The sequence below is a fragment of the Coniophora puteana genome, assembly GCF_000271625.1.
Source record: "Coniophora puteana RWD-64-598 SS2 unplaced genomic scaffold CONPUscaffold_6, whole genome shotgun sequence".
NCBI classification, from domain to species: Eukaryota; Fungi; Basidiomycota; class Agaricomycetes; order Boletales; family Coniophoraceae; genus Coniophora; species Coniophora puteana.
In genome coordinates, this window is record NW_006913058.1 from 1548763 (window position 1) to 1575770 (window position 27008).

Sequence of the window (27008 nt, forward strand, 5' to 3'; positions counted from 1 at the left end):
GTTTCATCCGATCAGGTAATTCCACGCGGTATGTAGTTATTTTTATAATCTTCGATGATTCTATATGGCCCGACAAACTTCGGGACCAGCTTACGGGCTAGACCCTTTGGTAAATTTAAGTTCTTCGTGGAGATGTACACGCGGTCTCCGATCACAAGAGGGGCAGGCACGGCGCTTCTTATTTGCTTGGACAGTCTGTTTCACTCTCGCGGCTAGAATAGCGTCATGTGCAGCCATGATCGCCGCTTTCATCTTCTGGGCGTAAGTTCTAACCCCGGGGTATTCCTCTGGCTTCGCATTGTTCCAGATCATGGTGCGCGGAAGCCTTCGAGGTGACGCCTTGAGCTACTCGTGATTGTAAACGTGCACTCTTGATCCACAAGAACCTCTCAGGAGTAAGCAGCAGCCGTGCCGGTGGAGAGGCTAGAATTTACTAAGCCTAGAAACGTCTGATGGACTCCTGCTATCACCCCCTGGCACGAGTATGTTGAAGCCCCTCATGGCCTACTAGAATGTTCTGCGAAGGCCACTACTCTGTGTGCTTTGAATGCCGCCTAATGGCGGGTGGGGACTTCGTGAGAATGGCGGAGACAAACGTACACGCCGAAGACGTGTCTCCCGTGACGCATGACATCCCCAAAATACCCACATGGCATGGCAATGACATAAGTACTAGAGTGGTCAGGGGCTTCTCAAGTTCTCGTCCAGACCCCCATCGTAACAACCACAACCACAACGCTCTCACTCTCCAACGCATCTCCCACTTTCCGTCTTTGTATCAAACCTATTCACGACTAGCCTGCCAAGTTTGTGAAGATATGGCACCCCATCCGCTCGTCGGCAAGGCTGCACCCTCGTTCGCCATCCCTGACTCGGATGGGAATACGTATGAGTTCAAGCCTGGTCAGGGGAAGCCCATCGCGCTGTTCTTCTACCCCGAGTCTGGTAAGCACGCCGCTGTTGGCCCATATCACCTCTTTGCATGGCCACAGGCTTGTTTTGACCCCCGCGTACTTAGGCTCATATGGATGCACGCGCGAGGCATGTCAGTTTAGGGACGCGTTGGCCGGTAAGATACCCCTCCATCTCCGAGTCTGCAGTCGAGAAGAGTGCTGATTTCTGCATCGTCGTTTCTTTCCTGCAGAGAAAGAAATATACAAGCGATCAAACGTCCAGGTCGTCGGCGTCAGCCCGGATAGCGTCAAGAAGCAAAAGGAGTTCGTCGAGAAGCAGAAGCTCACCGTACGTCTGGTCGCCTTCTCTGATCCCTCCGATTGGGTTTAGGAGTGTCCCCCGTTTACGCTTACCGCATCCTTTCCTCTGTGCATAGTACCCCGTGTTGAGCGACGAAAAGCGCGAGGCGCACAAGGCGTACCATATCGGCCGCGGCATCTTCGGTCTCACGGACGCGCGCACCACGTTCGTCATCGACGGCCAGGGCAACGTGCGGTGCGTCTCTCCCCCTCTTCTTCCCCCTCCCTTCCCCTCGAGAGTCCACGCACCTTTGTATCATGCCCTGCTCATGCTAATGTACCCTATGTTCCAGCGACGCCCTCGACGCGACGATGAACTTCGCAGCGCACGCCAAGTTCGTCACCAAGTGGCTCGACACGCTCGCGGCCGAAGAGGCCAAGGCTGAGCCGGCCACCGATCATACGCCCACCACCGAATCTAGGGAGGAGCTCGGTGCCGCTGCTGAGACTGTTTCTGCTTGAAGGTCTGATGAACGGGTGACTGAGATGGAGGTCTGAGCTCGAGGATTGCGAGGTTATTGCTTGCTTTGTTGTCTGCTGAGCTGCAGCTGTACGATAGGAGGTGTAAGAAACTGGCTGGAAGGATTCACAATGTTGTTTCATGTACGAATGTCATTTACTACCAATCCATAATTCACCACTTCACTTCGACCCCTATCCCGTTCTTCTTTGAATGCGTGTTGAGGATAAATTACAACATTAAGACATCCCAAGGTATCAGAGTCCTAAAACTCCCCTCTGCAACCTCAAGTCACCTACAGCTTGCTCTTCACCCTAACCATCCTCCCCATCCTCTCAATCTCGGCCTCTGCCTCGCTCTCAATCCGCTTAAGCAGCTCCTCACACGTCGGAATATCCTCGATAAGACCCATCGCGATGCCCGCCGTCCAGATACCGTAGTCGGGGTCGCCGATCTCGTACACGACGCGCCCGCGCACGCCGGACACGAGCTCGCGGAGGTCCTCGAACTTGGCGCCGCCGGGCCGGCGCTCGAGCGCGACGACCTCGCTCGCGATTTTGTTCCGGAAGACGCGCGCGGTGTTGCGCAGCGAGCGGAAGATGTGGACCGTGTCTTGCTCGGAGGAGGCGACGATTTTTTCTTTGATGGTTTGGTGGATGGGGCTTTCGACTGTGCACATGAAACGCGTGCCTGGTGCGAGGTTGGGCGGTTAGTTAGGCTCAATGGTGTTGGTTTGAGATAGAGTTACCCATGTTAACCCCCTGGGAGACATATGAGTAAAATGACTGCAGGTGAACTGGCTAGACTCACCGCAGCGCCCAAAGCAAGGGCAGCGACAAGACCCCGTGCGTCTGCGAACCCTCCCGAGGCGATATAGGGTATCTTGAGCTCCTGAGCGGCTCTGGCGAGCTATTTTGGTGCATGGTAAGTAACCAGATGCGCGACGAAAGGATCTAGTTAGCGTACCAGTACGACGCCACCGATATCCTCCTCTCCGGGGTGACCGGCGCACTCGAATCCGTCGATGCTGAGAACGTCAACGCCCATGCGCTCGGCGGACTACACAGCACGAGTTAACCAGAGTACACGGGGGATGGGCAGCGATGCGGATGCTAACCTTGGCGTGTCTAATGGTCGTGCACTTGTGAATGACGATGCACCCCTTGGACTTGAAGAACTTGATGAGCGGTCCGGCTTCGAGGATGGCGTCTGTGAGTTAGGCGCTTGTAGAAATGAGGGGGATAAGCACGCACGGTTGTTACCGGCAGTCTCAAAGATCCTGATTCCCTCCGACACTGCAGCTTTCGCGTACCCCTCGTAGTCCGGCGGGTTGATGGATGGTAGGAGGGTGATGTTCACGCCAAAGGGCTTGTCCGTCAGCTTGCGTGTCTCCCGGATCGCCTCGCGGAGGGCTTCGGGGCTGGGCTGGGTGAGAGCCGTGAGGATACCTGTGTTGTAGATGCCAGGTACTGTAAGCTCCGGACATTGGTCTGGTAGGTGAGCGGAACGCACCAAGTCCTCCGGCGTCGGAGACGGCAGCTGCGAGCGACGGCTTGCCGACCCTATTTAGTTCTCCTCATGAGCATGTAAGTCCTTCTTGGTTGTTCATTGGAGACTCACCATTGCATGCCACCCTGAACGATAGGGCTACAAACGCAGAGAAAGTCAGCTCACTGGCACGTCTGAACATCTAACATTGGAACTGTAACGCCCACTCACACTCGAATCCCGCACAGCTCAGTCAAGGCCGTGGTGATCATCTTCGACACGTCGTAGTTGGTTCAAGGAAGTAAAGGTGGTGGATATGAGAGCACAGGTAACGTTGTTACAAGCTAAAACGGCTCTCGAGTGTACCCGGCTCCTCTGGTAAGCAGCATCCCGAGGCGCCCGCTGGATGCGATAGAGGTCCGGCGACATGTGATTGCCGGGATAGCCGCGCGGGGTAAGCGTGTGGGGAAACTGCGGGATTGGCCGAGCGTGTGCACAAACTCTCCTCTCATCGTATCCAGCTCGACCTGATTGCGACTCTGGTCTCCCCCACAGCGCCCAAGGGCCTGTGACTGACTCTTTTATCTTCCTTCCTCGCTCGTTGAGACGCTCATCTTGGCTCGGTGGCTCTAGCTCTTCTTTGGTGGCCCAGACTCGGTGCTTCTGCAGTTGTCATATCTACACATCGACGCATTGTATCAAAGTAACATGCTCTCCTTCCGGATTGTCTTCATTGTCAGCTCTTCCACAGGCTGACGTGGAGCCTACGTGCCCCGGCGCCTGTCAAGTCTTCCATCTCATAGGAAAACACAGATAAAAAGAGGTTCGTTGTCCCTCGTTTATCTCAGGCACCCAAAAATGCCCTTCCAGACGGACCGACTCACCCTGCGCGCCTACACCGGCGACGCAGACCTCGATGATCTCCTCCGCCTGTACGACGACCCGCTCGTCGGGCCTCTCATCCACGTGGCTCCCATAAGGCCGCTCGGCCTGACGTACAAAGAGACGCTGAAGAAGCTCATGGACGTCCCCACGTTCGCGGCCGTTATCACGCTCACCGAGACGGGCGAGTTCATGGGCCAGGGCCTCCTTCACGTTGCGGAGGGCAAGAACCGCGACGCGGAGTTTAGCATCGTTCTCCTCCCCAAGTTCTGGAATAAGGGGTACGGCACCGAGGCTACGAAGTTCATTATCGACCACGCGTTTCGGTGGTATGGGCTGCATCGTGCGTCGTTGAACGTGTTTGGCAACAATCCGCGGGCTATTGCAGTGTATGAAAGAATGTGAGTTTCTTTTTGCCCACCACTACGCCTTCTTTATTTTCTAACACATCCTTCTCACAGAGGGTTCGTTATGGAAGGACGGAAACGTGAGGCTGTGTGGATGGACAACGGGTGGGTTGATTCGCTTAGCATGGGCGTGCTAAGGAAGGAATGGGCTGCTTTGCACTGGGGCCCGAATGCGGGCGACATGAATGATGAGAGTCTCTGACGAACACGCTTTTTCTGTTCTTGTTTATACTATACGCAGTACCACGCATTTCGTTGACTGGCGGGTTTGGCCTGCAGATGATGCACCAACGCAAGGTTGACGGTGCACTCCGCCACTCCGACATCCGTGTCCTGGGACGCCCCTCTCGTCCACCCGCCCATCAGAATTTAGCCTCTGCGGTACTGCATCAACATACTTGGACCCGCATGTAGTTAATTGATTGGCTAGTCAGCGTGGGTAGAAGTTCTCGATGCTGTCTGCGAATTCTACAGTCACCGCGGTGGACGAACGTCTCGTGTCCCGAGCTTTATTTCGGTGGAGTTGAAGGAAGATGAAGACAGCCAAAGTAAAGGGTCGCCTGTGTAGTTCTTGCCCCGTCCTTCATAGGACCATGACTTTACGATTCAAAGTTGTTCATTTATGCGCCATGTCGGTTGACAAGCAAGGTCGATTGTCTCAAAGTTAACTATCACTTTATTGGACTCCAAATATTGTCGTCGTACGCGTACTCATTCTGTATGCAACGAAGTATATTCAGATCAAAGCCATACCTCACGAAGCTTCCCGTGCACAGAAGTAATGGGGCTGATGGTGATCAGGTTCATAGTGGCCACTTTCTCCCATCGATGAAGGGATGATTCACGCTTCAGAAGAAAAGCCGTGAAGGTTCTGAAATCGTCAATGAACCCACTCCGACTACCTTCCTCCGTCAGGTAGTCCAACACTCGTAGAGCCAGCTCCGGTATCGTACCGTTTACCCATTCCGGGAGCTCTCCGAATTCCGCCTCTACGTCCTCTACGTCTCCGTCCAGATGATGCAAGACTATGGAGCGCGATCTATCCGAGGGCTGCTCCATGGGATTCACAATCATCCTTACGAAGAGGAGTCTGATGTGGAGCCCTCGGTTGGTGAGTGAAAACGATGGATCACCTACGTTATAATGACGATCTTGGGGATAGGCAGGATCGAGTGCCGTCAAGTCTGTATCCGAGGTGCACCGCTGTTGATAGCAAGCTGGGGATGCAGGAAGAGCTGCATTGTACTGTGACGGGGCGCCTGCCCATGCGAAGATGTCCCAGTGATTACACCGTTGAATGATGGCCTCCATCAGGCGGAAAAACGCGCGCTCTCCTTCTCCGTATATGATTGGGATACTAACATCGAAGATACCTATGAGACTATAGGCGACATCCTCAGCGCGGGTAGTGCGTCGTCTCGCAGCCCACATCATCTTCTCGCTGATCCTATCTGTTCCGGGTTTGAAGTGTGCGATGTCTTCAGCTGGAATATGTGTTATTTCAGATAAGCGCTTCAGAGAATGGCTTCCCGGCGCTTTGTCGTTCTCTACATCCGGGAAAAGCTCGCCCCAGTTGGACCCATAGAGCTTGAGGCGATCTGGCCCAAGAAGATCCTGGAGCGTCCAGCTACGCTTGAACCACGTATCGTCAAACATGTTTTGCGTTCCGTTGGAGTCGCTCAGGTAAGCGATGCAAACATGCGAGTTGGTATGCCAACGGAATATGGACTGGGTCTCCTCCTCCAGCTCTGCCTTGTCCGCTGCTTGGATACAGCATGTGTCTGACCAAGCAAAGTCACATCCAATCTCTCTGGCCTTCTTGCAAAAGCTTTGTAATTTGGCGTATCCAGCCCTCTTCACTTTCCCTGGCACTCTTCCCACAAAATCGGCGTATGTTGGTTCATCTGGGCCCAATCTATGCGAAAACATGGCATATTTTATGGTATCTTTGATAAGTTTGCGGATACGATCGGTGCCTCCGGCATGGCTGCTATGCGCATCACTGTGTTTCGCAAAGCTCTCATAGACTCGATCTTGGCATTGCGCTTTGATTGCGAATTTATCGACGAGTTTGAGATTCTCGAGGTCGGTGATTTGGATGAGGCGCGTGGGGATATTGTAGACAAATTCTTCGTAGATAGGATTAATCAAGGCGTCCATGCCTGGGAATCAAAAGGTCAAAAAACGGGAGTTCATGATGTTTTTCGTATTTTTGTCACCTTCGTATCGTGGTAAATGACAATAAGACGCCCAAACAGTCCAGGTCTGACAGTGAGCCAGTGAAAAAAGCCAGTGATATACTTACTGACGTTTGCGTTCGGCCTTGCCAACGCGAAAAATAAAAATAAAAATAGATGCTCCACAGGTGCACCAAACGTGCGCACGCCAAGCCTATTTGCAGGTCCGGCAATGACCTGCGCCTGCACACTTCTCGACGCGTCGTTTCGGTCTTGGACACCATAGTGTAGGGCGGGCATTTGTGAAACCTGCGATACACATCCAAATGATGTGCAAGGGGACCTACGGTAGAGAAGTTGAGGTTTCTTGTGCTTTATCATTGTTAGAAACTGATTTTTATGGCTTACTGCCATAGTCGGTATTTTTCGATTTTTAATTTTGCGTCGGCAAGGCCGAACGCAAACGTCAGTAAGTGGTGCTCCGATTATGGCGTCATAAGCAAAATCGCCGCGAAACCCACGCCACCAATGGGAAGATCACAAATGAATTTAGGACACAGCGTGGTAAGTCCCAGTGTGCCTGAGATTGATGCCACTAGCGGCCACTAGGTTACCCGCGCGGAGACTCAGACATCTTCCAAAACCAAAACTTGATATATGATACAGGCCTGGAGGATGATACAGGAGCTCAAATTTGCCTGAGTGAATCTGCGTATGTTCCCTGATGGGACCGTGAATGCGCCTAGTACATTTGATACATTTTTATTCCATAAGGCACGATAACTGTAACGTCAGTGTGACTCGAACTCTTTTGGAGTGCCTCCGTGATGTGCTGTGTAGAGGTGACTGTGCCCTTATCGGCCGTGCAGATATCCGTGCCACTTAGCCTAGCAGTGCGTCTTATTTTCAGCCAAGCAGGATTAAAGACACAGTTACCTGTACTACTAAACGTAAGTTCATTACATCCTGGTCTACAGTGAGCACTGAGATCATGTAGTTAGAGTCATGACACACTCTGGTTCGGGAGATATCACCGCAGAGTTCAACAGATATGTCAGCAATGACGTACCTAAACGCTTTATCTATCGCAATAACGAGGGAGAATTGGAGATGGTCGAACGGTGGACCCTGAAAGAACACTTTCAGCCACACGTCGCCAAACTCAAGATGGACCAATGGCAGTGCGGGAATACCAATATCACAAGCCGCCGACAGTCCATACGCGAGATGGTCAGAGAGACCGTCAGATATGCCATCCTCTCTCACAGGTGGTCGAGCGATGAACTTGCGTTTCAAGACTTTGAGAGCAAGGAACGTTTTCAATCGGCCGGCTGGGAGAAAGTGATCAGATTTTGTCAAGAAGCCTCTCATAATAACATTTCGTTCTTCTGGATCGACACGTGCTGCATTGATAAGACTAGTAGCGCCGAGCTAGACGAGGCTATTCGTTCGATGTTCCGCTGGTACCGGAACTCGGCCCTATGCATTGTCCATCTTGCACAAACGATCTCCTTCATAGACATGGAGAAGGATGAGTGGTTTCGTCGGGGCTGGACTTTGCAGGAACTCTTAGCGCCGAAGAAGATTCACTTTTTTTGACAGAGACTGGAATCGACTTTCCAAATCTCTCCCGGAGAATGACAAGCAGGAATCTTCTGAGATCTTGCACGTCGCATCCAGAGCTACGAATATCACCATCGCTGACCTGTGTAACTTCATTCCCTCTCCCTCGAACATCGACGAGCGTATGACGTGGACGGCAAGTCGCGACGTCACCAGGGGAGAAGACTGGGCATATTCGCTCATGGGTGTGTTCGACGTTTCGATTTCCACTGCGTATGGGGAAGGAGCCGAGCGAGCGTTCTGTCGCCTCGTTGAGGGTATCATGATGGCAGGAGGTGATCCATCCGTCCTGAATTGGAGCGGCATCCCAGCTGCACATCATGCAACGCAGTGTATTCCCGCATCTCCGAGAAGCTACCTTGGTTATCCGCGGAGACATCCGGAGAATTCTACCAAACTAGATATGGCACTTACAAGCAGGGGTTTGCGCGTCCCGATCATCATTCTTCCTCTAACGCTAAAAGACTCAGCGAACTCATCAAATGAGCGAAGAAGGGGTATATACCGGTTTTCCATTCAGAGACCTATCTGGCGCAAAGGAATCAACGACTTAGTCATACAGCTGTTAGACGACACCTTACTTTCTGGCGAAGAATCTTCTCCGTATACACATCAAACCGTCTACGCTCTTGGCGTTACAAGCTACAATCCTGCAAAATTTCGTGTGTCATCAGCAGAGATGATGCCTGCAATATTCTCGCCCATGATAGGGTATCTGCTTCAAGGGTCTGTTACCGACACAATCCACCGACAGATAACGGAGAGTGATGGAAAGAAGTGGAGAAGAGTACCTACAGATTTCATTCATCTGCCGTTCAACTTCCACAGTGGACAGACATTGTGGCTCACTGACGATATGATTGATGTAGTCTTCCTGTAACCATGCCCGGCGACACTCTGCATTAATGTTTACGCGTTGCTAGGCTATGTGGTCGAGTGAAACCCAAGGCCCTTAGGGCTTACTGCCTCCTCGCACAGAGCCCTTCCGGAATGGAAAGGAACATTATTGCTGTCCACTGGCGAGGTATCGCCATTGATGGTGCTGGCATGAACGCGACTGGCCCGAACACTTTGTGAGTAGGTTTTGGGCCTGCTTCGTGTGTAACTGCTGTGTGCAGCAGACGTGTGTAGGGAACACTTAGAAATACATTCCCACGGCGGATGTTGACGTTGAACGTTATAATAGCGGCTTGTTCCGGGTATGCCACCATATTGCCACCATCACACCTCAGGCCTCAGCTCCAGTGGTGGCTCTTAACAGGTACTAGAGCGCAGCTCGAGGCTGACACTTGATATTTGGGAGTTGCAATAAGGGTGATCTAGATGCAAGGTAGGTGCTAAACCGCTCGGACTCAAGTTTTTCCCTATCAAAATGACAACGGTGGGCAGCACTGCCCTTTGCAGCGGCCACTAACAGCCCTCGGGCTCAGGCCTCAAACCCCCGGTGCCCCAGTGTTTATATGCGTGTTCGCAGTGCAAATCCTCGAGAACAAAGTAACTCCCTCTTCGTCTTTGACCCTCATCACGAGCCGAGATGGAAGTTGAGCTCCTCTTCCAGCCTGCACTTATCATTGGGCCCATCGTTTCGGAGACCGTTATCACTTCTGTCCTGTTCGGTTGCGCCATCATCCAGTCTTATGGGTACTTTACAATGTTTGTCGAGGACTGCCTGGGATTCAAGGGCTTGGTGCGCATTCTTCACTTTACTTTTATGTCGTGTCGGAAGCGCTGAAACTGCAGACAGGTCGTTTTCATTATGTTCGTCGACACAGCTCACTGTAAAAACCTTTTGAATATTGTGGCTGATGATGAATAACTTGGAGAAGTTCTCTCCTGCTTGCGCATCTCGTGTGCATCGTGAGCACGCTCTGGCAAATGAGTGTTGTCGGGTACTGCATCCCAGAAGACTTGACCGCGTTCCCTAGCATCACACTGGTGATTGGCATCCTGGGGTCCATCATAAATCTCCTTGTGCAGGTACGATCTGGGCTACTTATGCACATAAACTCAGCGGATTTACTCACGAGGTGCTGTGTGCTATCACGCAGGCGTTCTATATTTACCGCCTCACCCGCCTGTCCGGTTCATGGTTTCTCCCCTCCATATGCAGCTTCCTCGCCACGCTCTCGTGTGCGTTCGGCCTGCTCGCCGTCGTAGAGGCACTGCGGATGTCAAGCGGAACGAGCGAAGCGAGCACTGCAGCACAGGATATGTGGGAGATTGGCGCGTGTCTCGCACTTGCACCCCTCGCTGACGTGGTGATCACGGCGAGCTTAGTGTATTACATGAAGGGGAAGTTTACAGAGAGTGGTACGAGGTATGTTCTGTCTTTCTCAACACGTTGGTCACGAAAGAACTTGTATATTATAAGGATGTTCAGGATCCTGAAGAAGTCGGTGGCATGGGCCATAGGTAAGCTTGTGTCATTCTTCATGGCATCAGTGAGCAAGAAGCGATGCTCATGGGTTGTTGTAACGAAAAAGAAACGGGTCTTATCACAAGGTGTGTGCTTAAATCATTGCGTATCCCTCATATCGGCTCAGACGATGACACTTGATTCTTAGTTTGTGCTCCCTTCTGGTGTTGATTTTCGTAAGTAACAATCCGCTCGTGGCCACATTCGGATCAGAAATAATATATGCGTCCCAACTCCAGTTCCTTACTATGGAGCAAAACAGTGAGTCTGAATGTCAACACACATAAAAATCCACCGCGACAGAACTTCCTCATCGTAGATATATGGTCTGGCTCGTACGGTTTTGTCTCGTCCAGTGAGTGGCTCTGCTGTTTTCGAATAATCACCATACTTACATGACGTTGAGTTTATGCAAATTGTTTCCTAGCCTTGTGTGCCGCCTTATTAGTCCCATGTCCCGCTTTCAACTCATCTGTATACTTTTTAGGTTAAACGGTCGTTCTCGTTTCCGTCACGACGATAAATGCTTGTGCAAATGCTATCCCGTAGAAGCGATCGCAGGCGGTAGGGAGCCATGAGGCCCAGTGGAAACCTGCTCCGGGCCCAACAGGGCGTATCCGGGCGGGTCGGTTTATTGGAGCACAGATGAGAGACGAGCAGATTTCGCATCAAAGAATACGGGCGCATCGGTGAAAATCACTTCACGTGGCCATGGCGCGAGTAGAGTAAACAGGAACAAGGCATATCATCGCTTCGCTCCGACAGGGGGGATGTCAGGCGTCGATGTATACCACATATACATATACTTTAGCACAGAAGAATTAAACCTCGCTTGCAAAAGTTTATGCTTAACTAAGGTATTATCGGATCCTCCGAGGCTCACTGACGGTCACTAATCTCACAGTGAACGCACTGATACATACGTCGGGTATAGTACCATTGTATGCACGTGGTTAAAGTGTGTCGGGGGCGGATACTGGGCGGACCCGCGCCGCCCTGCTTAGATTCTTACAGCCTATGTACTACGAGAGGGAAAGAGGGGGAAGCCTAGTGAGGCTTTGGAACGCAGCGCGGGGGTGTTTAAATATCAAGCACAGAGTGCATGCTCAAAATAGTAAAATTGATATATCTAGAAAGAGTGGGGCGGTGTAATGAGTCACCCATCAGGAAACACGGAGGCGCAACAACCATTGAATATCGTTGAGCAGAAATGAATGGTGGTGCAGCCATGACGCAAGGCTTGGGTGGGTCAGTGGAGAGACGACAACCGCAAGGATGTTGAGTTTGTCGTCGCTAACATGGACAGTGGGGTAATAAGAAGACATCAAACGTAATTGGGGCATGTTCGGGATAGAATATGGATGTCAGTTGGCTGAAGAGCCATGGATTGAATAGACAGTGATTTGGTGAGAGATAGGGTTGAGACATGATGAGAACAAAATTGGAGCAAGGCAAACATGTACAATTAAAAGCCGAGGATGTGCTTAATGATACGGAGAGATGCAATGCGTTTGGGAAGTCAGGAAACTAAAAAAATCCCCGAACTTCCCGATACCATAATGGAATGTTCTTCATTGTGCTGGGTTCAAGTATTGGTGCATGTGCATGAGGTGTGGTAGGGTCAATACGTGATGGTTTAGAGAGTTTCGATTAATAGATAAACTAATAGACTTCCGTACTCGATGGTTCTGGAGAATGCTAATGTTTACTTGTCTGAGGACCAACTAGTTAGGTAGGACGTCATTTGGGACTGTCTTTTCCTTCTTTGTCGAAAGACTGTATTGAGGCCATCAGGAAAAACCTCAGCGGGAAATTTGATACAACTTGTGTAAAGTTTCCAAGGCTTGTCAAGTACCGAAAAAGTGGAGACATTTTCCCACAAGTCAATGAAACTCTACGCAAGTTTACTAAACTTGACAAAACTTGTTACGACTTTTCTAGCTTCGAGTGAAAGCCACATTGCATAGCTTATCGCAATCTCAATCCAACACAAATCTGTATAGAATCTTAGTACTGCATATGATACTCCTGGTGGCAATGCTCAGGATCCCCGATCTGAGGTCATAAGTTCTCGTCTGCCCTGAACCGTAATTGTGTCTAAGTTAAGCTTGAGTTAGTTACAGGTCTCAACTGTTTTACTTTGGCAGCGGCACGGGACGACAGCACACAGCCCCGGTAAGACACACATGCAGTGCACAAGGTTGGATACAGTATATAGGTGTCTGAAAGATGTAGCCTGTTGGAATTTCGGAGGGGAATATGGGTGAAAGTCGCTAGCCAACGCGTAGCGTTATAACGGGTATAAGTACGCCATGTACTAAAACAGGCTAGATAACACGGGAGAGATAAAATAAGCGCTGCGAGCGCTGGTGCAGGTACGTGTATCGCATGGTCTGACACTCGTAAGTAATGAACGTGCTCGTATCGTATTCCCAACACAGGTAACTGATTATAACGCATACTTGCCTAGACATATATAATGTTGGATCAGTTGGTACATGTTACATAGAGCTTGCATAGAGCCAAGGAAACGACTGCTTGGAGAATGCTTGTACCCACAGTACTAGCCCCTTGACACTGGATTACAATCGACTCAACTCATATGTTACTGAAATGCGAGGTGCATGATCTCGCACATTATTTCAATGCTCAGGTCAGATTCCCCGTGTCGGTGGTGACGAGTGGGCATGAGTCAACGACGTTGTAAGAGAACTCTTGGATGGCCTTGCACCCGCCGTGCGACTCGGAGGTTGGCTGCTTATATGTCTTGGCGGATACAGCATAAGCGAAGCGAACAATGGAAGGGAGCGAAATTGAACCAAGCAAATATGGTACAACAACGGACTTACGTGCAGCGCGCGCGTTTCACTTCACCTTCATGTTCGCCGTCTCTTCCATCTCTTCCATCCCATCCAGCTGCTCTCTCGCTGCTTCCGATCCCACTTCCAGTGTTTTGACCTTCACATAACATCTGCAACTTGCTTTGCGTGCTGAGATAGGGTCATAGGTACATGTAATTCTCAACCTATGCATGTGGGTCTGCAACTTACCATCCCTGCTTCACGAATCATCTAATAGGCACTGCCAATAGAGCATTGAAGTTCTCCGCTAAACATGGTGAGTCTTCAGGAAAAAACAACTGCTTCTTCACTACTACAATTCAAGCCCCATTGAGTAGTTCAACGCCATTCCGGGCCAATTCACCTCGTTGCTCGAAGGTGAAATTCCCAGCATTATTGCGCACAACTTCGTGTTTTGTTTACTCCCAGCCATTTGTAGACCTCCCATAAACTGCTTTATCACTGTCAGTCGCCTTTGATGCATGCCACACATTGCCTCAGTCTCAATCTCGCACGTAGTGGCACAACCGTGCGGACACCATATGCCCCTTAGCATTCTCGCGGCCAAATGGGATCGGCGTTCACTGTCACTAGTCCCCACCCCATCCCAGTCCCAGGCAGTTCAAACTGTGAGCGAAAGGTATGGCTCTGACCAACCCTCGGCCGAATCACGCCCCAGCCACGCGCCTACCGACACTGCTGCTTGGATGTCAGCGATCCCAGTCGCCCAACAGCCTACAGCTGCCATCCCGCCATTCGCGCGAGCACTCCACTCTACCTCACTTCTCCGAGCGCAGGACCACGCCCTGCTCGCTTGCCTCACCGCTCTTGAAGGAGTTGCGGCGCCCACCAAAGGTATGCCACCCGTGTAATATGAACACTCTTGCCCAGTCCGTGGCCGCATCTGTTATCTCAAGCGTGTTACCCCATGCTACTCGAGCAGCCTACATTGCGATCACTGCACCAGACCCGGTGTTCGCATCTGTGCACGACACCCACCGCCCCAGTTTGTGGTCCAAGCGCCCTCAGTCTACGTGTTATATGTGAGTACTCCACCCATCATTTCATCTCTCGCATCCTCCCCCGTCTATTTCCCCTTCCCCTACTGCAGGGGCACACCCCTCTTGCATGCAAATGCCCTCTGTGCGCAGATCGGTTCATGCCGCCCCTCCTACACATTCTCCTCTCCACGTCGCAGCCAAGCACCATGCTAACTACCAGTCATTCCTTTTCAGCCATACCTGCAGAAATCTCATAGTCCCACTAAATATGGGTTTGGCTACGTGTTGGAGGGCATCAGACAGCCCGTTGGTACAACATGGTTCTATTGCTTCATAGCTGTAGTTTAGCTAGAGCCTCGCGTTGTATGAGTACTCAGTGAATAACTATTGTGCTTTTACTACATCGCAAACTGAGTATGAAGCCTGAATAATAGAAAGGCCAATCAAAAACCCCGACCAACCTGGCGTAAAACGCAAAAAAATATGTCCGAACTTGACGGAAATTGCAGAAATTTGTCGTAACTTGATTTGGGGGGCTGCGATTTTTTAACAACTTGATTGCTCCTAAAACTTCCGTCAAGTTACGAAAATGTTTCACAAATTCCTACGAATTCTTGAAAGTTAACACCAGTTTCACGCTAAGGTTTTTCCTGATGCGCCGCCGCCCCTCAATTTTATCAGCGGATGTAATGATACACTCGAATCTCAGAGTTCAGGAATCAGCGCTCAGCTACAGTACTAATACAACTATTTTGGCTTGTATCTTACTGTATTCATCGTGTCAAATGCTGCCAGATTCCCGAGTGTAAAATACGACTCATTATTCGCTTATTCATCAGGGTTTATGATAATGGTAATGCTGACACCCAGTGGAAACGTGCTGTGCTCGAATCGGTGTGAATCCGGGCGGATTGGTGAATTGGAGCATAGTAGGGCACATCTTTGATTTCTCATCAATAAAAGATGGGCACATTGGTGAAAGCCAGTGCATGTGACCTTGACTCGATCATAATACCAAGGGGTTCGGCGCATATGGCAGTCAGGCAACTAGATACGGGCCCGAACTTCCCGGTGTTGCTTCATCGATCGTCTTTTTCATGGATGGAATATTCCCAGGAACGGTCCGGGTGGAAGGAAGTATTGCCGTGTTTGCTTTGTGAAATGCTAAGTCTTTATATGTCCTGAAATCATCGTGTAAGAGTCCTGATTGGCTCGGACAGTGAATTTATATGTGATATCCTTCTGCGTTTGTCCACTGAATAGACAGTTGCAATGCCCTCGTAAAACTACATTCCAGTAGACGCGTATTTTCAAATTAGCTGTTGCTTGTCGTAACAAGCTTCTCTGACAACAGTCCGGAAACTCTGTAGTTTTGATCCCCGCTTGTTACAGCCTTGCGCGAGGACGCGTACTTCGCTCTCCCTTCCTCTTACCACCACCACCCTCTTCCCCACCCCGAACGCCACCTGTACGCACTTGGTTACGTGCACTACAACATTCTACTGGTTGCCACAACATGACTCTTCCTCGTTCACTACACCGGTCAGCCTCTCTAATTTGCATCACTCGAGATTACTTCTGATCGTCGAGTTCACGAGTAGGAAGGAATCGAGCATTTAGGTGAGCCGATTCCTGCAATACAGTTTACCTTATCTTTGCTCAACGACTGCACAAAGCTTGCCCTCTACATGGTACGTACTCGCTACCTCTATCATCGCACATCATGCATCATGATTCATTTCATCAACAGGCTCGCGATCGGGCGTATCCAGCTAATACCACTGCTTATTATTTGTAAAGATAGCCAGTATTTATATTTAGTAGCCTTTAATATATAATATCAAGCTGCTTTGGAATTTTCGTCATGGATGGAATAAACCAGATTGAGTCGTATTCAATTATGGCAATTAGTTATTTAAATTGAGTTCACGTATTTGTGAATACGTGCACCGATACGAACCGACGTGCCCGGATCCGAGCCAATGGGCGTCATGAATTGGCACCAAAAAATCGGTGAACACTCCAGCCATCGGTTCGCATTGGTGTGTATCGGTGCATCAAAGAAGCACCACGAGATATGCTTCGATTCACCAATCCGCCCGGATTCCCACCGATTCGAGCACAGCACGTTTCCACTGGGGCTGACACCCTTTCTCTGCAGTGCTTATCTTCTGGAACTTCTCTTCGCTTCCTTGCGGCGATGTGAATCTCTCCAACCTTCCGGATCTTAGTCCATTTCAGTGTATTTATATGTGCATTTGCGATGCATGCAACTCACTACCACTCTTCGTTTTTGACTTTCATTCAAGCTAGTGGAAATGGAGGGTGCCCCCTTCTTCCACCCTGCATTGTTAATTGGCCCCATAATTTCCGGCACTATCATCACTTCAATCTTGTTTGGTTGTGCTATAATTCAGGCTTATGCGTACTTTACAATGTTTACAGAGGACTGCCGTGGGTTCAAGATTCTGGTATGTCTCGTTTACTCACTTTTCTATATCAGAAATTCTGAGATCCGGACAGGTTTTCTTCATCACGTTAGTTCGCGCTATCTAGCTTGGGATTAGCACCGGATGCTAATGGCCAAATGGATTGGAACAGGTCATTGCTGTTTGCACATTTAGTATGCGTCGGAAGCCTGCTCTGGCAGATGACCATCGTCGAGTATGGTACTCCGCAGGACTTGATCGTGTTCCCACATATTGCAAATGTGGTTGTCGTTCTGGGGTGCATCATCACATTCTTTGTCCAGGTGCGTAACCGCGTCACCCTTGTTTATCTCTACTCACGGAGCGCCATCGTGCTGTCAAACAGGCGTTCTACATTTACCGCCTCGCCCGCCTCTCCGGCTCATGGTTTCTCCCCTCTTTGTGCAGCACCCTCGCCGCGCTCTCAAGCGTGTTCGGTTTATTGGTCGCTGCAGAGGCATTTAGGTCGACGAGCGTGGCGACCGTCGAAAGGGACGAGAGGTGGGAAATCAATGCAAGCCTTATTATGGCACCCATTGCAGATGTGGCGATCACGGCAAGTTTGGTGTATCAGATAAGTGGAAAATTCTCAAAGAGCAGCAGCACAAGGTGCGTTTTTTTTCCCCTTCACTGCATGTTGCTCTTGGGCTTAATCTACAACTGTCGGTGTAATAAGAACGGCCAGAGTTCTCAAGAAGTCAGTTTTATGGGCCGTGGGTGAGCTTGTGTCTTTATGCCATTGGCGACTATGAGGTATTTAGATGTTCATGGTTTCGACTTTGGCACGGATAAGAAACGGGTCTTGTCACCAGGTGCGGACGCGTGTTTATCATTCCTTGTATGTCGCCCCGCTCAAATGACGCACGTAACTTCTAGCCTCTGCGCCTTTCTCGTATTGAATTTCGTGGGTGTATCATTTCGCTCGTAATAGTCCGAAAGATAATGTTTATGTCATGACTTACAGTTCATTACAATGAAAAAAAACTGTGGGGTTTGATGCAGGTGGTTCTTCGAACAAGCGATTAAGCAGATCCTTGTGCAGATATATGGCTTGGAACATATGGCTTTGTCGCCCCTAGTAAGCAGGTCATCTTGAGTCAGACATCAAAACCACTCACAGAAATACAAGTCTACGTAAACTGCTTCCTGGCCCTGTGCGTCGCCATTTGATCGTGTCGCGCTTTCAACTCAGTCAGCTATCGCTCTTCAGATTAAACGGACGCGCTAGTTTACGTCACGAGGATGGCTGCGTGTGCAAATGCTACCCCCTGCAAGCTAGAGCAGACGATGGCTAGTCACAATGTGAGGTGTGGATAGGATATCTCAATGGGATGTACACAGCGACGTAAAACAGACAAGCTATGCATTAATATTTGTCAGCGTAAAGCTCGATCTTCCCAGTTGTGACCATTACCTGGTCTATGTCGGGTTATCATGGAGTCTTTACATATCTCTGTTCAAAAGTGTTAGTGTCATTACACCGTTCATAGAATCTTCTACAAAGTTCCTTCAGCAAGAAAAAACGATATGATATTGAATCTTCTTGATTGACATGAAGGACTAAAACACGCCATTTGATAGTATAAATTCTGTCCTGGTAAAGCGCCCTTTCAGGCACTGACCTCGCAGGAAACGGGGCTGCGGAGCACGCCAGACTTCCCCACCGTCGTAAGAGAATGAGGCATGACCGCAGCTGGGTGCTGCGGACTGTCTATCATAGATATAGTACATATCAGTGTCTGCACCACGTCTCCCAAGCTGCAGCGATCGTCAATCACCACAAAAATGCCCTTCCAAACCGACCGACTCACCCTCCGCGCATACACCGAGGCAGACGTGGATGACCTCCTCCGTCTATGGGACGACCCGCTCGTCCAGCCTCTTGTATCGGGTGAACCGCTTCGCCCATTGGGACCTGCCTATAAAGAGCTACTGAAGAAGGACATGGACGATGCGACGTTCGGCACGATCATCACGCTCACGGAGACGGGGGAGTTCATGGGCAACGGCACTGTGCGGGTGCGGGAGCCAAAGAATCGCGACGCCAGCATATATATTGCGCTCCTTCCCAGGTTCTGGAGCAAGGGATACGGGACCGAGGCGACGAAGTTCATGGTCGATCACGCGTTCAGATGGTTCGGGCTGCACCGAGTGTCGTTGGGAGTGTTTGGAAACAACGAACGGGCTATTGCGGTGTACGAGCGTTTGTGCGTCATACATAGTTCATCTCAACCTTTTTCCTGTTTCTAATAAGATAACGACATCAGGGGATTTGTGATGGAGGGTCGGAAACGTGAAGCATTGTGGATGGATAACCAATGGGTGGACAGTCTGAGTATGGGCGTCCTCAAGAAGGAATGGGCAGCTCAACACTGGAGCGGGGATGGACAAGCTGCGGACGAAAGTGACCTATGAAGGAAATATGACACTCACATTTAACGAGACCATCGACAGTATCGCTCGCGTTCCTCTTCTATCGTTCAATACCCTACCTTTGTTGCCCGTTGACTGCACTTCAGGGGTTTTGTGATGGAGTGAGAAGAAAAGCGCGACGCGTACATTCACACGGGTGTTCCGGCTGCGGCGCGTCTTTCACTCATCTCATCACCGTCACCTAGTCAGATAGACATCAGCCTGAGATCTTTGCCTTCTCCCTCAAAATCTTCTATTATAAGCTCTTTCAATGCGTATGTCATACCCGCAGCCGTAGTCTTCCTCCGCAATGCTCGACCGCAGCTTGGTTCCTAGCGGGCTTCTCGCTGCTTTCGACACTTACTGCGCCTTCGTGTGGCCTTCTCGCCAGCAGACATGTTTAAAGTCATGTAAAAGACTCTTCCTTGCTGGCGAAGTGACCCTCACCTACATTTGACGGACACCTATGCCTTTCCAAACCGAAAGACTCACTCTCCGCGCCTACAACGGCGATGCAGACCTAGACAACCTCCTCCGGCTCTACGACGACGCGCTCGTCCAGCCGTCCATCCTCCTCGCCCCACTCAAGCCCCTCAGCCCCGCATACAAAGAAAAGCTACAGAAAGACATGGATAACATCACCTTCGGCGCGGTCATCGCGCTCACCTCAACGGGCGAGTTCATCGGGCAGAGCGTGCTGAATATCCCGGAGCCCAAGAACCGCGACGCGAGCGTCGGCATATGCCTGCTTCCCGAGTTCTGGAGCAGGGGATACGGGACGGAGGCGATGCTGTTTACGGTCGACCACGCGTTCAGGTGGTACGGGCTGCACCGCGTGTCGCTGACGGTGTGGGCTGTCAACGAGCGCGCGGTCGGGGTGTACAAGCGTCTGTAAGCTTTTCCCAAGACCTTTCCTTGTCCGCCACAAGTTGAACTAAGTGAGCGCGTTTCAGGGGGTTTGTGATAGAAGGACGCAAGCGCGAGGCGATATGGATGGACACCAAGTGGGTTGATATACTCAGCATGGGCGTGTTGAGAAGCGAGTGGGCAGCACTTCACTGGGGCGAGCAAGCGCAAAGTCTAAGGCCAATCGAACACGTCTGACGAATGTATAACCTATGCACTCTATCGCACTGGCTATTCTTTGGTGTTCAGCACCGACAAATGCTCCAGTGATCCCCACATTCTCATCACGGATCACAGTCATTCCGCCGGTTGATAATGTAGACTACGACCAACCATACTGTGGTAAGAGAAAAGACACCCGCAACTGCAGCGAAGTGCATAAGGTTTTCGGACCCACCACCAGGGCGCGTCGCTGGCTCGTCCACTCTGTCGCTCACCACGCACACACGTACAGACCTCTGCCTACTTCAAAACCCATCTATACACATATGTACAAAGCAGCAGAAACTAGGAAGAAGCAAATAGATAGATAGATCAAAACATACGATTGCCCCCTCCACCTTCAGGAACCATCGAGGCATCTGGCATCCGAGGCATCGACGCGATTCAGAGGCGCAAGCAGAGGAGGGGAATGGGAGCCAAGTCAGGTAAGCTAAGATAGGTAGGTAGTACAGGGGACAAAGATCAACACATTTAGATCAAGGGAGGGAAGGCGAGGCACAAGAAAGGGCATGTCCTTCCCGAGGCAGCAGCACGCCGAATTAAACTCCTACATGCACGCGTCGGAAGAGGTGAAGAAAGCAAGAAAACGGATGGATGGATGGTTATAACTTCGAGCAAATCAGGTTTTGTGTCCGCGTTTGCGACACGGACATCGTCCCCCACTTCTTTTCCCCGCCTCCCGCTCCAACAAACGCACGAAGAAAAGGCGAAACATAAACAGACAAAGCAGAGCACCGCAAGCCGACCTTTTACAGCCCACCACCGCGCGCTCTACTTCCTGCCCTTGTTAAACCCCTCATCATACTCCACCTGCCGATCAACAGTCACCTGCACCCCCACAGGCCCGTGCGTGAGCCCAGGCACCTCGACACCATCGGGCAGCACGCCCTTGGCCTCCTCGCCGACGCTGTTCTTGTCCGCCTCCCAGTTCGCCGCGACAACGCTCTCCTTCGGCGCCGCCGGCACACTCGCCGCATCGCGCATATCGCCCAGCGTGAACGTATGCGTCTGGCCCCTCCGCCCGCTTCCCGACCCGGACCCGGATCCCATCGCAGACGACGACGCCGCGCTCGCGCCCGCAAACGCCCCGCCGCCCGCGAGCGAGCCGCGCACGCCGAGGATAATGCGCATCGACATCGTCGCGGTGAGCACGGCCGCCATCGAGGACACGATCGTCTTGATCGGGTCCGTCGGGTCCGTCGGCGTCATGAGGAAGTAGAAGAACATGTTCGCGAGGTTGACGATCATGATTGCGCCGTAGAGGTTCAGCCCGTCGCGCAGCATGAGGCGCCAGTATGTCATGGGCTTGGCCTGGAGCGTCTGCAGCGAGCGCATCGTCGCGAGCACGAAGGTGGTCGTGTAGAGGAGCGTCGGGGCGAGCCAGTAGATGCCGACCCAGGAGGCGTTGTTCCTGGGCCCGGCGATGCAGCCTTGGCCCTGCTCGAGGTGGACGGCTGTATGCAGTGAATATCACATGGGTTTCACAGGATGGGGTGCATAGGGGGCGATCGAGGGCGGTCGTGATGAAGCCAGTACGAGTGGATTCGCCGTATCACGGGGTGGCAAAGATAGGGAAGGAAGGCGATGCAGGCGACAGTTTTGGAACGGTGGTTGGGAGTATCAGCATCAGCATCAGGAGAACGGTGCAAAGAACGGAAACCGGTGTGAAGATATCAAAGATGGATGCAATAGTATAGATTGGTCCAAAGAAAACCACAGGATCGAAGGTCACAGGCATATCACGTATCGGAGCACGGGGAGCAGCGCGTTCGATTTGGATGTGGATGAATGGAACGTCGAGAGCACAGCGATGATAGCGGGTCGAGGAAAACACCGGAGAAGAAGGTTTATTGAGCCGATTTAGGCATGTGTCGAGAGCATGAGAAAAGAACAAGTAATCCCGATAAGTACGAAAAAAGGAACGAAACAAGCGCTTATTAGCACAGCTGAAACACATAGTGCGATAATAGAACAGCCACGTACAGCGGTAGAAGCCACAGCAGATAGCGGTCACGATGGCTTGGACGGCGAACAGGCCGCCAAGAAGAGAGCGAACGCGGTTATCCTTGTCGTAGATGGCGCTGATACGGATGACGTGCACGGCAGAGGCGACGCCAACGAGGATGGCGGTGCAGATAGGTTCATATGGCCAGAAAGCCTTGCAGGTCTACGGGCGAGCGCGGTGAGCCCGACAGACAGCGGTGATAAGGGGAAGCAATGCTTACAGTATCTACGTCGACAGTCGTGCTGAAGAACATGACACCTGGCAGATGGAGGGACGACTGGTTATAGACGCCGAAGATGGCGACGAGTGGGAAGGTGGCTCACCGGTGACGATGAAGTCTGAAAGAACCCATACTTGGAGGAAGTAGTACATCCACTTGAGCGCTGGCCATCCTGGCTGGCGGCCGAGCTTGTATGAGCGGGGGGTGAGGACGAGGGTGTCCCATGCGAGGACGGTGAGGGTGCAGACGAAGAAGTACTTTTGTGCGGAGAGATGCGGGGGAAGGTCGAGGGAGGGGGGTAGAGCCGGAATTGCTGGAGACGTTCCGTTTGTAGAGTTGCCCGACATGGCTGCTGTTGTCGAGGCCTGAGGCTAGCTCGAGCGGATGTGGATGCGGGGAGGGGATGGAGAGGCCAGACGAGGATGGGCGTTGAGTGGACGGTTGTTTTATATGAGACTTGGGTGTCCCATCATCAGATTCGCCCTACATCAAGACAAGGTGGCTTATGTAAAGGCTATGCTAGGCTATCCTTGTTCGATTTCCCTGGTCCAAAGTCGCTGCCAACGAAACGTGCTATCATTGGCGCAGTCTCCCCACACTCGACCTGCCTTTCTCCCTCTGCGGTCTAGCATGCTCTCGTCATCCTAATGTCTTCCACGAACACGCCCGACCCCTCCTCGTCCACATCCGCAGCTCCCTCATCAACCTCCTCCGACTCTGACTCCAGCGGTAGTGGCAGCTCGGGCGGCAGCTCCAGCACCACCCTCTACCTGTGTGTATCCCCTCTCCTCCCTGCACCCCGTATCTCATTCCCACACCCCTCAATATTATCTCTTCAATTAAATCCCCCATCTATCCCTTGATACCGTCCGTAATATCCTAAACGTTCCTCGACCACGCTGGCGATAATGGACCTCAGCTTCACCTTCCTCGCCACTCTATTCATCCTTCTCATCATCTCCTCCGCCATCATCCTCCGTTCCTTCATCCTCCGCAGGCGCTTCCACAGACGCGTCGAAGAGGCCCTCCAGAATGGCTTATATCTAGAACTCGACAACAACGTCGCCAGACCCACCTTGCGCGTGCTCGGAACCAAGCCTCGCTTCCATGAAGTCCAGGTCAGCGAGCCGACCAACTTGAAGGACGACGAAAGCTCGGACTCAGGCCACGGAAAGAGTTATTCATCAGCCTCCAAATTGGCGACCTTCCTGGTAAGTCCATCATCTATCCGCCTTGGCATCCCCGGCCTCGATACAAGGCACGAATGAAAAGCCCCCGCTCACGTCAAACATTATACAGCCCCTAGCCGCATCCCTCGTACCATCGTCAAAACCAAATCTCCCTCGCTCCCACTCTCAATCGACATCGACATCGGCTCTATCGTCGCCCACCCCGCCAAGTTCACGCTCCGTCTTCTCCCAGTTCCGTAGACGACGCGCGGCCCCCTCCGGCAGCGGCAGCACACCGCCTTCCGCCAACTCCCCGCCTCCGCCCGACGCGGATGCACCCAGCTCGACGCTCGCCGTGTCCCTCCTCATCGCCATGCCCCAACCACACACCGAACTACACCACCACGAACACGAGCATGCTTCAAACGAGGATCCCGTGCCGAACGTCGAGATCGGTGTCACGCACGTAGGCGCACGGCTTCCCGCCGACAACCTGAACGCGCCGTCGTGAACATGAAACCCCACCTACACCCAATCCTTGTGTACTATCGTCTGTATCCCTACTACCGCACCTACGCGCCCGCGCATTTCATGACCGCGTTCGTCACGCACGCTAAGAGCCTATGTATACGTATTTATCCCCGGTGATCGTCCGCTTTCGCCGTGACCTGTCTTCTCCCTCGCCGTCGGGTTTAAGGCTTACAGTCCCAGCGCATACAGTTTGTATTCCGGAACATTTTCCGATAGACACTCTATCTCGCGCTTCCTATGATGTGTCGAATACACCTCCCTGGTCTTTTCCGGGGCACCCCGTACTACTACAGTAACCTCCGTACGTATCACACACCCCTAATCCACGCTAGCATCGTTTACTGGTCCTCTTCCCTTTCCGCTTTCACCGCACGTCCTCGCACTCCGCATCGCTCTCGTTATCCTGTCGACTCTTGGAACTTTAATATGTCGAATGTCAGCTTTGCTTTCGCCTTCCAGTTTCCGTGGTACAGCAAGCACAGAGACCGGGACGATTAATTGCGGATCGGAATGTGGATGTCATTAAGAGGCCACAGGATGACGTCACCCACGTTTCCGCGTTTTCAGTCTCGCCGAGACGCTGCAGTGCCTCATCGACATCTCGTGGACTTTGACGGCTGAACGTGAGCCTTTCAAATTTCAAGTTTCACCGAGGGACATCATGATCGCACGGGGAGAATTTTACCAGCACAGCTACTTTACAAAGTACTCGAGTACAAGAGATAGCTCGGAAGGCTGGGCCTATCGCGATGAGATCCAGACTCTCCGCGTCGCATCCAGTTTCAGCGCCATTCATATCCATCAGGGTTTGCGCAGCATTTGAATCATGGATGGACATGCGTTGATCTGCTATACAGTATGTACTTAGCTTGGGCGTACCTTCAAATTCCCGCTACCGGAGGTAGTGGGTCTTAGATTAACTTCGTGTTACCGAGTCGCCCGCCAAAAACTGGCATTTGCGCCAATCACGTGATATTTGGTGCTCCGCTTGAAATACTGTGCACGATCGTTACCATTTCAATCCGTTTTTGAAACTCAGATATCACCCAACGCGATGAGGTGTTTGCGCTCCACTTATCTCTTGACTTATCTTCACGTCGTACACAATACCAATGTTGCTGACAATGATTGAATTCGACGATGTGCGCAGGGACTAAACGTATATGTTCTTTCTCTCCCTGAAGACGTCCAGTTTACGAGTGTCCATGCGAACACCACAATTGTATAATGGCCAGACAATCTCAATATATGTGCAATCTAATGATAACCCTAATTGTTTATAAGCGAAGCATGTACATGTTGACTGGTCGTATATTGATCATATGCCACTTTGCCTCTCCTCAGAATGGCTGCCCAAAAACCAAAAACTTAGGCCTTGATTAACACATCAGTCCAACTGTCACTAGATCATGGTCTTGACCCATCTGAGTTGCTATTACTGGTTCGGCATATTAATTAGTAGTGTTACATTCAAGAGGGGCCTGCACACCCAATACTGTACACGATGTAGTTGTATCACACTTCCTTGCAATGCAGACTGTCATTACACGGTAGCGGGCCATGCTGCGCACCGCGCGGCGCTACTCTACTAATTGAGCAAGTGGATGTTGATACGGACAGGGAAGTACGGATCCGGCTCCGGGACGGGGAGCTGTATCGCATGTGCCGTTCACGGGATCATGATGCTTAGGTTCTGTCTGCTGAAACAAGGCTCCGAATGGCTCGAGGTCTCAAGACAGGGCCTACCAAGTATACCAGCCCTTTGGACGCAGAGATTGTGCATCAATGTACTATCATATGCAAAGCGGCGTCACCGCTCGGCGATAGCCCTCCCACTGTGCACGATAAGACGTCCAAACTTCGTACATGGCCTCGGTCTCATAGTATTAGAGACGCATATAAACGCACAGGATGTCCGCTCCTGCCACTACTAGCTTATAGCTGCGTCGCTATCCAATTGCAAAGGCTGACACGGCTACTCGCAGCGTCTTTCACACCCGATACATCCAGGGATAGCTGCCCGGCGACCATGGAGAACCCCGTTCATCATGCCATCCCACATATGAGCGTCCACATCGCGGTTCACGAAGTTGCTCTTGTGTCTCATGACCTGCTTCTGAGTATGATATGTTTGGGATAGGTACGCCATCGGCTGTCCGCGAGCGATGTGTTTCAAGGCGCGACTGGTGACCGGTGGCCTCTTGACTGTCAGATTCATCAGCTGTCAAGGGATGTGGCCGAGGCAGACTTGTGGAGTGTGTATGCATCGAGTCTCGATCCGATCCTCCAGTTTGAAGGTGTTGACACTTGAAGTTTGGAGTTTGATGTGATGTTCACGCGGGAGACTCTCATGGGCGTGGAACTTGAGGAGCACTAGGTATTTGCGGATGATGTCCGTCGACTGGCGCCAAGACACTTCATCGCATCCATGATCATAATGATATCTTCAGTGCTCTCGTGATGAGGAAAAATGCGTGCATGTGGGATTTGCGATGTGATGGATAGCTGGCAACGGACGGGACACAGCA

General features: G+C 51.5%; 10 protein-coding genes across 10 annotated transcripts; 7 read left to right on the forward strand and 3 right to left on the reverse strand.

Moving 5' to 3' along the window:
• Positions 1-818: 818 nt before the first annotated feature.
• CONPUDRAFT_90333 (peroxiredoxin Q) lies at positions 819-1715 on the forward strand (the record flags this gene model as incomplete). The annotated part of the gene is made up of 5 exons (XM_007770543.1): positions 819-945; positions 1019-1069; positions 1145-1242; positions 1331-1449; positions 1547-1715. The coding sequence occupies 5 exons, from the start codon at positions 819-821 to the stop codon at positions 1713-1715; spliced, it is 564 nt and encodes a 187-aa protein (XP_007768733.1).
• Positions 1716-1930: 215 nt separating this feature from the next.
• Positions 1931-3561, reverse strand: CONPUDRAFT_124479 (inosine monophosphate dehydrogenase). Its single transcript, XM_007770544.1, has 9 exons — positions 3433-3561; positions 3334-3360; positions 3226-3275; positions 2967-3161; positions 2831-2907; positions 2680-2772; positions 2524-2622; positions 2462-2474; positions 1931-2403 (listed from the first exon to the last, which is right to left on the reverse strand). The coding sequence occupies exons 1-9, from the start codon at positions 3471-3473 to the stop codon at positions 2009-2011; spliced, it is 990 nt and encodes a 329-aa protein (XP_007768734.1). The 5' UTR covers positions 3474-3561; the 3' UTR covers positions 1931-2008.
• A 224-nt stretch (positions 3562-3785) lies between these two features.
• Positions 3786-4708, forward strand: CONPUDRAFT_124484 (acyl-CoA N-acyltransferase). Its single transcript, XM_007770545.1, has 2 exons — positions 3786-4484; positions 4545-4708. Exons 1-2 carry the CDS (start codon positions 4060-4062, stop codon positions 4690-4692), a joined length of 573 nt encoding a protein of 190 aa, XP_007768735.1. The 5' UTR covers positions 3786-4059; the 3' UTR covers positions 4693-4708.
• A 1045-nt stretch (positions 4709-5753) lies between these two features.
• Positions 5754-6425, reverse strand: CONPUDRAFT_20846 (uncharacterized protein; the record flags this gene model as incomplete). Its single annotated transcript, XM_007769984.1, has 1 exon — positions 5754-6425. A coding segment is annotated over one exon (672 nt), but the record flags the coding sequence as incomplete, so codon positions are not given.
• A 3124-nt stretch (positions 6426-9549) lies between these two features.
• On the forward strand, positions 9550-11272 carry CONPUDRAFT_165537 (uncharacterized protein; the record flags this gene model as incomplete). Its single annotated transcript, XM_007770546.1, has 13 exons — positions 9550-9620; positions 9680-9784; positions 9849-9977; positions 10035-10048; positions 10117-10267; positions 10339-10607; positions 10662-10702; positions 10774-10792; positions 10855-10882; positions 10946-10967; positions 11026-11061; positions 11113-11137; positions 11194-11272. Coding segments are annotated over exons 3-13 (720 nt in total), but the record flags the coding sequence as incomplete, so codon positions are not given.
• Positions 11273-16845: 5573 nt separating this feature from the next.
• CONPUDRAFT_144175 (uncharacterized protein) lies at positions 16846-18393 on the forward strand. Its single transcript, XM_007770547.1, has 12 exons — positions 16846-17018; positions 17071-17084; positions 17149-17299; positions 17362-17516; positions 17558-17624; positions 17692-17732; positions 17809-17827; positions 17892-17919; positions 17980-18001; positions 18058-18093; positions 18145-18169; positions 18226-18393. Exons 1-12 carry the CDS (start codon positions 16866-16868, stop codon positions 18241-18243), a joined length of 729 nt encoding a protein of 242 aa, XP_007768737.1. The 5' UTR covers positions 16846-16865; the 3' UTR covers positions 18244-18393.
• Positions 18394-18775: 382 nt separating this feature from the next.
• Positions 18776-19363, forward strand: CONPUDRAFT_124490 (acyl-CoA N-acyltransferase; the record flags this gene model as incomplete). The annotated part of the gene is made up of 2 exons (XM_007770548.1): positions 18776-19222; positions 19283-19363. Coding segments are annotated over exons 1-2 (501 nt in total), but the record flags the coding sequence as incomplete, so codon positions are not given.
• A 275-nt stretch (positions 19364-19638) lies between these two features.
• Positions 19639-20531, forward strand: CONPUDRAFT_165540 (acyl-CoA N-acyltransferase; the record flags this gene model as incomplete). Its single annotated transcript, XM_007770549.1, has 2 exons — positions 19639-20318; positions 20381-20531. The coding sequence occupies exons 1-2, from the start codon at positions 19894-19896 to the stop codon at positions 20529-20531; spliced, it is 576 nt and encodes a 191-aa protein (XP_007768739.1). The 5' UTR covers positions 19639-19893.
• Positions 20532-20781: 250 nt separating this feature from the next.
• CONPUDRAFT_124492 (uncharacterized protein) lies at positions 20782-23127 on the reverse strand (the record flags this gene model as incomplete). The annotated part of the gene is made up of 4 exons (XM_007770550.1): positions 20782-22009; positions 22539-22722; positions 22781-22818; positions 22884-23127. The coding sequence occupies 4 exons, from the start codon at positions 23125-23127 to the stop codon at positions 21327-21329; spliced, it is 1149 nt and encodes a 382-aa protein (XP_007768740.1). The 3' UTR covers positions 20782-21326.
• A 561-nt stretch (positions 23128-23688) lies between these two features.
• On the forward strand, positions 23689-24460 carry CONPUDRAFT_73126 (uncharacterized protein; the record flags this gene model as incomplete). The annotated part of the gene is made up of 2 exons (XM_007770127.1): positions 23689-23991; positions 24080-24460. The coding sequence occupies 2 exons, from the start codon at positions 23689-23691 to the stop codon at positions 24458-24460; spliced, it is 684 nt and encodes a 227-aa protein (XP_007768317.1).
• Between the last annotated feature and the right edge of the window lie 2548 nt (positions 24461-27008).